General features: G+C 43.3%; 1 protein-coding gene across 7 annotated transcripts in view; it reads left to right on the plus strand.

The window, feature by feature from the left end:
- Window positions 1-10,059, plus strand: part of WNK1 (WNK lysine deficient protein kinase 1) — a 107,114-nt gene extending 97,055 nt beyond the window's left edge. For 4 of the 7 annotated variants that reach the window (XM_075051090.1, XM_075051091.1, XM_075051092.1 and 1 more), the window contains 4 exons: window positions 1,052-1,144; window positions 3,443-3,484; window positions 6,634-6,821; window positions 7,126-10,059. In XM_075051090.1, coding sequence (XP_074907191.1) covers window positions 1,052-1,144; window positions 3,443-3,484; window positions 6,634-6,821; window positions 7,126-7,440 — 638 coding nt within the window. In that variant the 3' untranslated portion in view covers window positions 7,441-10,059. The remainder of the gene's footprint in view (window positions 1-1,051; window positions 1,145-3,442; window positions 3,485-6,633; window positions 6,822-7,125) is intronic. The other 3 variants (XM_075051087.1, XM_075051088.1, XM_075051089.1) reach the window with 3 other exon arrangements.
- Window positions 10,060-11,051: the final 992 nt, after the last annotated feature.

Raw genomic sequence — 11,051 nt, forward strand, 5'->3', positions numbered from 1 at the left:
CGCATGGCCCTGTCTGCTGTAATGAAAGCACCAAAGAGAATATAAAAGTGTGCAGTATGGTGGTGGCAAGCAATGTTCTGCTGACCTGGGGGAAAGGTATTGGCCAAAAGGCTGAGGAGACAGATGAGAATGGGGGGTTGGAAATGCGAAGTGACACTAAGGAAGGGGCAGAGCAGCTTTGATGTTAACAGATAATTGAAATGATAGGAAATTTCTGAAGACTTCAGTTCTTTTAGACTTCCGAACTGCTTTGGCTGTTTCTGTCAATGGAATTTTTAATGATAAATGGTAAAAAAGGCTCATGTTCCTCAATTGTGAGTTAAAGCATTATCCTGGGAGGAAGAGTTAGGGTAGCAGGGTGGAATGGTAGGAACAATGAATTGTTCATTTACTCAAGTCACTCAAGTTGTGGATTGCTTGTTATCAAATAATTTCTCAGACACAGCTCTGATCTATTTGAGAGGGAGGGCTTTTTTGCTGGCCAGTCATTACGGGGATGATAGCTTTATTCCTTTACTTCTCTGAACTTATCTGTTCCAGTTTTTTTTCCCCTTGAACATCTTTTTGAAAAGCTTTGCCATAGACTGATTGAATACATCAATTCTAACGCATGTTTTTGCTGAAATTGGAGAAGTACAGACAGAAAATGGAAACAGACTTTTTGGAAGAATTTTCTCTAGGGTTTTTTTTAATGAACTGTTTCAAGTGTTTTGGAGCTACTTGAATCATCTCCCTGTATCTAGAGTTGTGCAGTACCATTTTATAATTGGATACTTTTGCCAGGATTTGGCTTTCCTGTAGATTGCAACCTTATTGTCAGGTTATGTACTGGAGAGTAACACTGCAAACTTGGCCTAATGTCTGGAGGTGTTGGAGGGAGTTTTTTCACTCTGTATATTGTCTACATACTCTTTGGTCCACACTTTGAGGCTTATTCTTGTGTGCCATGTTAATGCATTTCACCCTTCCAACCTCAAGTTGCTAACATCTTGTAGTGGTGTTCTGTCTCTTCTCTCCTTTCTCTGTTATTCCCGTTTTTGTTTTCTCACAGGCTGTGCGAAGTTTAACTGTGCATCTGAGAGAGTGACGTTCAAGCCTGGTGGCAGGAGGACCCGATTTCTGAGTACGCCCTGCTTGGCTCTTTGTGTGTAACACCTTTACTCCTTCCTTGTCTGTTTTTTGTTTTGTCTTTTTGGTTTTATTCTGCTGCTTGGATCTGTTTCATGCAGCCCATTCTCATCTGCCACCTTGTATTCCCTCCCATCCCATGGCTCAGCTGAGCTGCTCTTAGCACACCTTTAGAAGTTTGGGTTCTCGTGTTAGGTATTCTCTGCTGTTAAACTCATAATAACAAGCACTCATTTTCTCTAAGCTTTTGGTGGAAACTTTCAGGACAGTTCAGTGAAATGACAGAAACTGGGGAGAGTTAGCAAGTTGTGGGTGCATGGGCTTTTTGGCTTTTTTTTTTGGCCTGCCTTAGTAATTATGCTTCAGTGTATGTTAGCTGACATCAGACTTGGAGGGGAGGTAGTCTTTATAGTGGAACAGTGCAGAAGACTTCTTTTCCAAATTATTCCTATGTTGGACACTACTGTAACTGATGGGGATGTGTTTTTGCATGTTCTCAGCAGTAGTGCTGATTACAGTGCAGAGTATTGATGCCACCTGTAGACAGTTAATAATGACTTATGTTCATTAGCAGATGGATAGCTAAAGATTGAAGAGTTGAGGGGTTTAAAAATACTTAGAGAATATTTTCAGGCAAACTCAAAAGATCCTTACCTACTAATGGGCCCAGGTTTAGAAGTTTTTATTGTGAATTGGAGATACGCTAAATGTGCAACAAATAGCAGTAAAGGTGGGTAAATAGACATCTTCAGACATCCTGTCAACCTTCATGAGTTACCTTGCAGCTCTTTTCAAAATCCTTTCGTTTGTACTTGCGTTAGGCCAGACTTACAAGAGAGCCTCAAACTTCTGATGTGATTGAAGTAACGATACGCTTGAGCCGAGGCTGCTAATGTGATGCTTTTTATTGGGAGTGCTGCAACATCTCCCATGCTGCTTCTGCAGGATGGGCTGTTTAAATGTCCAACATTTGTTTCCCACCCTCTGGAATGACTTGATATGAGAAAGCTTGAAGTGCTGTAAAGAGACCTTCAGTCGCTGCACTGCATGACAGTACCATGCATCTGTAGCATCTGTCTTGCTACAGTTGGCAGTAGCATAGCTGAGCCAGAGAGTTTTGTGCAGGAACTGGGCCTGGCCTTCTGCAGAGACAGCTGCAATGCAACCAGCTCCATCCTTTGAGAAAGGGAGTGAGTAAGAGCGAGGGGAAATTTTTTCGTGGCTGTTCAGTTTTGCAATGATACCTCTATCCCACTTCATTGGATTTGGGGATAGATATAATGGTATTTAATTTCTCAAATTGAGCAGCTTTAAAAGTTTTTCCTAGGTATATTAATGGGCAGCTGTGCACTAACTGACATCTGCAATGTCAAGATTTATGGCTTCTTTCTTGGAAGAAGTTAAATTCCTTCCAAAGCTAACTTTAAAAAATCATCTTTAGTCTGCCCTGTACTGTTTTGGGCTAGGGAATATAAAGAACAGCCACATGAGAGTATCATTTACTTACAAGGCCTTGGCTTGCTGCAAATTGACCATCATCTGTCTATAAGACTACTTTGGCATGTATATCTCTTGCTTATGGGACTGGTGCTAAGGGAAACAGATTCCTTTTGAAAAGTGTGTTGTAGCTGTCCTGTAAAAGCAGGTAATACTTGGCATGGCACAGCTTGGCCTGGCACTTGGCTTATTGCAGGTTGCTTGCTTCCTGGAGTCTTGTCCTTGAAACGCTATTGCAGATTGTGGTGGAGAGTGACAACTGGAGAAGATGCTGGGTTAGAATCAGCGGTGTTGAGGAAACAGTGCAGTGATTGATGCTTTTAACTGTGCAGCTGGAGAAACAGAGTGGTACAGCTTAGCAGGGAATGTCTGAACTATTCCATAGATCTGAGAAAATAGGGTGACAAACTAAAAGCACTTGACCTATCAAATAAATCTTTCTTATGTTGTAAACCAGTCGAACTTTGATAGTTGTAAAATGCTTCCTACGTCCTGACAAAAATGGAAGATGTACTTGTTTTTCTTTTGTGATAACAGCCAGTTGTGATGGTAATGTCTCCTTACATTCTTCACTATGGTTTGGGAATTCTGAAGAATAAATGTAGGAGGCTGGACCTTTTCCATATCTGAAAGTACAACTGATTAAATTGTCAGACCAGTCTTTGGGTTTTTCCTAGAATGTCCCAGTAGTGACTACAAGAGCCCTGCTGTGCCATGTCCTCTGTTTCTCACCAAGCTTTTTGTACTGTTTGCTGATACTAAACATTTCTCACTGTTTCTCTTATCTTTAACAAATTACTCTCTCTTTGTGCTTCAGGGAAGATGGTGAAAAAAGTCTGTCCTTGCAACCAGCTCTGTAGTAATTATCTTATTTCTGTTATCTCCGATTCCTGATTGTAAAGCTATTCATCAGCTTTTTCTGGTCACTGAAGCCTTACCTCCCTGACTCTGTCTCCAGCACAGCATCTGTCTGTCTATGTTATGCCCTCTAATGTGTACTCTGTTGTTAGTATATTGAATTGTCTGGCTATTACTCTTGCAGACAAGTGGAGGCAGGCAGAACCTCACCTTCACTGTGGAACTCTTTGCTCGTCGCTAACGAGAGCGAATTGAGCATCAGGGTCAGTTGCTCACTGTAATGTGCTAGAGTGGTACCTTTGAGCAGCTGGTTTGTTTACAGATCTGATGGGGCTTACCATGTCAGTGATGGATCCAATTGCAGACACTCCTTCAACATTTTAAAAGAGTAAGAGTAAGCCATCAGATATCTCCAGTGTGTCTCCCAAAGCAAGAGATGTTTAGAAAAGCCTGTGTGTGCTCATGGCATTTAAGACTGTTTTAAAGGTGTCTTTTGACTGCTGGTTTATGGGGGGAAAAATAAAAGGGCAGAATGAAGGCATTATAGGTAGCGGGCTGGAGAGAGAGAAGCCTGTTTCACTTCAGATCCTTCATGTCAGAGCAGAACTGGGGACGGCTGCTGTGACCGAGCAGGAATGTGGGGGGTTGTTTCCATTGGATGCTACAAGTTGAAGCACTTCCTTTTCAGACTCTTCTGGATGGCAGTTTCTGTAGGCGATGACTACATCAGAGCTAAAATGTGAAACTCCTGAGAAGTAATTTTTTAAATTGTCATTATGTGGGAGCTTTAGCAATTGTGTAGCTCACCTATAATGGTGTAGGCTGGTCTGTCTGTGACCTGAGATAGGAGCTCCCTAAAAAAATCACTTTTGGAGACAAAGCTCTTTCTACCTCCCATATTTCCCACCCTGAACCAATCCTGTCCTTTTCAAAACACTTAAACTTTCCTAAACGATCTTTCACATCTTCAGCTGAATGCTCTATAGTATATACCTTGATTAATTCTCCCCTTTTCATGGCCTGAGGAAGCTCTCCAGCATAGGTCCATGATCCAGTGTGCTTACTGATTAAGGTGGAAATGTAAAATATCAAAAGCAGATACTGGCCATCATGAAGAAGATGAGAGCAAGTGTGTCAATCCCTGCATGAACCCTCATGGTGGAATGTGATTATTACTGGTTTTGGCAGCTCCGCCCCCAGTACCTCTTTCTTGCTTTTGCCTCATTTGTCTTTAATTTCACCTTTCACATCATTGCTCTTATTAAATAATTGTATTCTGAGCCCTTTCCACATGATGTATGCTTAAGGTACTTGTTATTTTGACTGTAGATTTTCCTTGCCACCTTACAGTGTGTTCCTATTACTCTTCATCTGTGCTGCAGCTGCACTCCCTGGTCAGGGAACCTTATTCTTTCCTTTTCGTGTGTACTGTTGCATGCATCTGCCTGCCTGTAACAACTTCTGCCCCACCTGTGGCCACCCAGACTGGGAGCCACTTCCATGCTTGAGCTGGAGCTGGTGGAAGGGATACATATCCTTTCCTCCTCAGCACTACTAGAGGCAGTAACACTTTGCTTATTTGTCCTGCATAGTAAGTACGTCACCTTCCTAATTCACTCCTCAATATGAAACATTCCTGCAGGGGTTGGAGCCAGTTCTTTGATGCGGTGGTTGCAAGGAATGTGGCCGATAGCCAGGGAAAGTGGAACAGATGAAGTAGCTGTCAGGCAAGAGACAACGACTCAGTCATTTGGCCTTTGCAATAGAGAGATGATTTTCATTACTGGAACTTTTGATGCTCATTTTAATCAGTTTTTCTTCAGAAATGTCTGCCATAGACTCTGATTTTCTTGGATTTCCCAGTTGCAGTTTTCAGAGTGAGCAAGTAGAAATGTTTGAGGGACTTTGAGAACCAAGTAGGTAAGGATGTGTCCTTGCAAGGAGTGCTGGGTTTAGCACTGCAGTGTCCAGATACTGATTTTGTTGTTTGGTTTTGTACTAAACGGATTTGAAAAACCTAGATTCATTCTGCCTTTACTGTGTCCTTCAGAAAAAGTTTGCCCCAGTGGTTAACTGTCGCTTCCACAACTGTAAATGAGGATACTTTGCAATACTGCTGGGAATTTAGGCTACTTGATAATATACACTTTCTTGGATTCCTGTTCTGAGGTCTGCCTTTGAGAAACCTAAATTCAAGTGCAGTTGCTTGTTTATAAGTCTGAGTGGGATAGTGAGGCTATCCAAAGCAAAGCTAGATTTATTTTTTTCTACAGAATAATGTTCAGCAAGCTTTCTAGCAGAACCGAAACCTGGTATTTATGTGAAGGGGTTTTTGTGTTCTTGCAATCAACCCAGTGAATAGAAAAACTTGTCAAAGCACATCTGAGGAACTACTCTCATTTCTGCCTTCTTTAAGCTGTATTAGTTGTCTGCATCTGAAATGCTTGTTCTTCTGACATAGGAAATCTGAACATAATGGCAAAAAAATGCTTTCAGAGGCAAAAAGCAAAATTTAATGCAGTGCAGACTTCCCCTGCTGATCCTGGCTGTTTGGTGGATGAAGACAGTCCCATCTGGTTATCCTCAAGACCATAAGTATGGCAGCTATTGGAAACAACAGTTGCTGTTTCTCACTGTGGCTTTTTTGTGTAATCTGGGTGAATTTTTCTCTTCATTTTACAAAGTGGAGATAATTTGCTACAGAGCAGCTGGCGATGCTGATTGTACTGCTCCTTATTCAGCATCCAGTGTTGTCCTCCAAGGTGGAATTGACTTGTGCCAATAGTGGTTGCTGCTAATTAAAAGGCATAGGATGAGAATGACATGACTGTACTTGTCATTCAGTGCTGAAATCTAATCTCCTTTTTCCTCTACAAAGACCTGTAGGCTGCTACCATTCCCCTCTTAAGATGACTACTTGCAGCACTTCTTGAAAAGTAAACATATCTATGAAATACTCTTAATCTGAGAAAATGCCTGTAGGATTCCTTGTAGTTCCCACTTCAGTGTGTCCTGGAATTGAAACTTAAAATTAATCTGCATGGCATTTAAACTGGCGCTCTATTGATGTACCGTTACCACAATTATTAAATTTACTAGAGAAAGATGATCTTTAACCTAAGTTTTGATTCCTGTTTTTTGTATTTCTAGGGACCAGCAGCACTAACACAGTCGGGGCTACAGTGAGCAGCCAAGCACCCCAGTCTCAGCCTACTGCTATTGCCTCAAGCCGGAAAGGGACTTTCACAGATGACCTGCACAAGCTGGTAGATAACTGGGCCCGAGATGCCATGAACCTGTCTGGCAAGAAAGTTGGCAAAGGACATAGCAACTATGAGGTGAGATGTAATCCATGAACATTTATGGTAAGAAACTGTCAGTGTTGTTGCTAATCTCATCAGGGTGTCAAACACAGAGTACAGTTGCCACATAGCTTGGACAACTGCTCCAGAAAACTGTTAGCTATATCTTTTACGTCCAGGATTGTATTGCCTGCTATGGAAGGGAAGGGGATAACTAAAGAGAAGGGCCATGACATGTTCTTCTAAGCATCTGTTGGGAACGGCTTGTGGACCAAGGGGTGAGCCTGTGGTTTTTAAGCACAGTTGTGTAACTGTTCTTGGGGGTTGGGTTTTCTTTCAGGGTCCTGGAATGGCAAGAAAATTCTCGGCACCAGGTCAGCTCTGTATCTCTATGACATCTTCCCTGGGTGCTACGCCCATCTCTGCAGCATCAGCTACCTCTTTAGGTCCCTTCACAAAGGCTATGTGCCCTCCGCAGCAGTACGGTTATCCAGCAGCGTCTTTTGCTGCTCCGTGGAGTGGGACGGGTGGTCCAGCACAGCCACCGCTCGGCCAGTTCCAGCCCGTAGGTGCCGCATCTTTGCAAAGCTTCAACATCAGCAATTTGCAAAAATCGATCAGCAACCCTCCAGGCTCCAACCTGCGGACCACTTAGCCGTGTTCAGAGACCATGCTGGCTAGACCTTGGGACAGGACATGGGGAGGGAGATGGGGCCCTGTATCAACTACTAGTGCTGCAATGAACTGGTAGCTTGCCAGACTGGGAATGAATTTCTCTTTTCCAACCATTGCTGTCAACTCTCTGTAAAGGGAGTTTCCCCGCACACTTTCAAGGGGGAGGAGGATGATCAGCATCCTTATGATGGGACAGTGCTTTTGACCAAGGGGTTCTGCTCTTGCATGGAACAAGAGCTGTGAAGAGAAGTCATAGGGTCAGATAATGCAGTCTTGCTGTAAAATTTCTAGTTTGAGGCTGAATCCACACGTGTTGAGGTGGGAGAGCTGAATCCTAGCATGAGGCTTTAGCACGCTTCTCATCTCTCCCTGAAGAACCAAGACCAGGAGAAAAGCTGTCCAAATCCCCCTCCTCTCCCTCTCCCCAGTCAATCGTATCTGGCTCCAAAATGATGGGGCACACGAATGGACTTGCAGTGCAGCCCGTGCTTGATAGGTCATTACTGCTTTAAGTAAGATATTAACAGCTTTGACTGCAGCATTAGAGCAATTTAAATTGTTTAAAAATTTTTAAAAGTTCCCTGCGGACATGTACTTACCATCAGTTTTGATGTGGAAACACTGTGATATATAAATGTTGTTGGACAACAGTAGTTTAAAAATGAGTGGAATATAGAGGGTTAAAAAAGTTAAAAAGAAAAAAATGGGAAAAAAAGCTAGCTATATCCTTATACTTATTGGAGACACTTTAACTTTTTCCTTTGTATTTTCATTGTATTAGATAAATAAATGTGAATGTAAAATTGTATAAATTAATGTACTTGAATACTTGTCTGTTCTCCCAGTATGCTTGCTGGATATTTTAGTGCCTTGGACTTCTATTGCTTCTGCAGTTAGCATCGTCTTCCCAGCAGACCCCCAGGTGGACAGAGGGCAAGTTCAGAGAAGGATGGATTATTTGTACCTAGTGACTGGGACATTGGAGTTTATTTAGTGATACCGTTACTGTTTAGAGTAGGTGTACGGAGGGGGAAGTCATTGAGGCAGCGGGTTGGAACAGCGTTCTGTGTGTTGGGGAAACTTGTCCAGGCGGGCAGATCTGAAGTTGCTAGTGTGACAGGGGCCAGGTGGGGGTGGGACGGAGGGTTGTGGGTGAAGCTAAAACGAGACTAACCAATATTGTCTACGGAGGTGGGAGGTCTGGATCAGAAACGGAGAGAGGATGGGGAGAACGTGTATCTTTGGGAAAGGCCCAACTTAAGATGCAGTTTGACTCCACCTGCAAAGTGGTAAAGATGTTTGGTCAGGATGTGACTTGAGGGAGAGGTGCCATTGCTCGTTGGCATGGGCTTGTCTGCTGGGATTGCTTTTCTTACCTTTTTTTTGGTAAAACCCATTTAAGCCAGGAATAGACTGTCCTGGTGCAACGTCCATTGCCGGCAATGGATGTACTTGAAACAGCCGGCATCAAGAAGTTTCCTCTGTCTTACTTGGAGGATTTACGATTTTGTTCGCTCTAACAAATTTCAAGCTGGTACCAGGACTGTAACTATTTGTCACCTCTTAGTAACTGTACTGTACCTTCTGCTTTGGTCATTCTCCCTTCTCATATTTAGAAAATACTGGTTTCCTCCTCAAAGTAAAAATAATACCAGCCAGTATTTATGTAGTGCTGCAAAAAGCTGTGAAGGATGAGGGCACTGCTTCCTGGTACTTGGGAGTAGCTAACGGGTGTCCTGGAGGGTGGCGCATCACGGAGATGTTACTTGCCTGAATTTTTTTCTAGGAGCGCTGTTCCCCCAGGGAGTCTTAATAGGGAGTTTTTCTGTCTGCGGATGTTCTCACTCTTTTATTTTTACAGAGAAATGCGCAAGATCCGTTCCTTTCCTGTCATTTTTTTTTTTACAGCAGTTTTGGCAGCAAGGGGAGGTACGGGCTGGAAATGAACGCCTGAGGGCGAAAGGTAGTGGCGAGGTGGCTGGGCTCGAGTCCCTGAGATTTGGGGGTTTATTCTTTGTAACTGAAGTGCAGACTAGAGCTACAGAATGAGGGAGGCGGCTTATGGTGTGCGTGTGGTGGAAGAGGGGGGAGAAAGCAGGGGTCCCGGCGGCTGAAGTGAAACTGGGAACCTCTGCTCTTCCCTCTGAATGGACGCAGAGAAGTTTCCTGAACACGCCCAGTGCGAGGGGAGAGGTGTGCTCTGGAAACAGCAGTGACAAACCTGAGGCAGTCATGAAACAAGGGGAATATTCATGGCAGGGGAACCAATCGGCTGGATGCAGCACGTGGTTATTTGATTTTGATCTAATACGTTTGAGGTCATTTCTTCACTTAATGTTATGCAAGAACTGGTTTTATTTACCATTGATTTCTGCCCCCCCCTCCCCCCCTGCCTCCTGTGGATGAATAACTGAAGTCTAGAGGAATAAACTAATGCTACTGAACTGTTAAATTATTTTGTTTAATATTACACTTTGAGTATCTTTTTCCACATAAAATCTGTTTCTGAATTACAACCGTTTTCTTTACATTATTTAACAATGTACACTGTAAAAAAATAAAAATAAAAAAAATAAAATGAATTGAAACTTTGGGCTTCCCTGGCCGTAGTTAGTTGTATGTTTTGCACTAAACCCAGGCACTGCGCTTCTTGTATGATTGCGCTTTGTGCTGCAATTTGTTACCTCTGTAGAATATTTAATGAAGTCATTCGAATAAACCAAACCTGCTTTTGTTGAGCTGTGGGTTTTCTTGTCGAACAGCAGGTTCCAACCTCTCCGTCCTCTTCCTGGAGTGATTTAACTGTTACCCAGTTTATAATTTTATCACAGGAAAGTACAAGAAACCCATTTTAATGAGACCCCTAACTTCTCAAAAGCAGCGATCAATAATGAGCCTTTGGCCTTTCAGTAGAATACTCTGAAACAAGGTACTATAGAGAATAACTCATAGAATGGATCCTCTTTATGAGAGGAGGGGCCTAAGGGAATGGGAGGGAGCAGGGGCGAAGGGTGATGTATAAGCAGTGCGATTACTTTTATGGCTGAGACTGTCAAGAAGTTACCGAATAGCAGAGAAACACGCTCGGCTATGACAGTCGGCAACTTGGCGGCTCTCCCTGTTTGAAATACAGGTGGAGCTTCACCAGCAGTGGTTCTGCGCTGCCTTTTGGCAGCGAAGCTAGAGCAGGGTGTGCTGCAAGGGCTGGGGAAGCCCCTGTCCCAGGCACAGAAGAGTCTGACCTCCTCGTTTTCTGTTGGGTCCCTCGCCCTCCTCTCTGGGGTGGAACGGAGCAGGGATGGGCACCTGCAGTGCTGGGGAGAAGAAACTTTTTAGTGTAGCTCTGTAATAGGAATTCCATCCCCAAATTTGCGACCATACTGATAGAGTAGAAGAGTGGGACTACTTTACAGGGTCATTCTCAGACAACTGTGGACTTGCAGGAATTATTTGGTATTTCTAAACACTAATTGCTGCTGCATTTCTTTCCATTTTAAGAACAGCTTCTGTTATGAGTCATGCTGCGCAAGGCCTTGAAGGAAAAAAAAGCTCCACGTGTAAGTTTTACTGCCCTTTTCAAAGGGACCAATC

The sequence above is a fragment of the Buteo buteo genome, chromosome 19 (assembly GCF_964188355.1).
Source record: "Buteo buteo chromosome 19, bButBut1.hap1.1, whole genome shotgun sequence".
Classification (NCBI taxonomy): domain Eukaryota; kingdom Metazoa; phylum Chordata; class Aves; order Accipitriformes; family Accipitridae; genus Buteo; species Buteo buteo.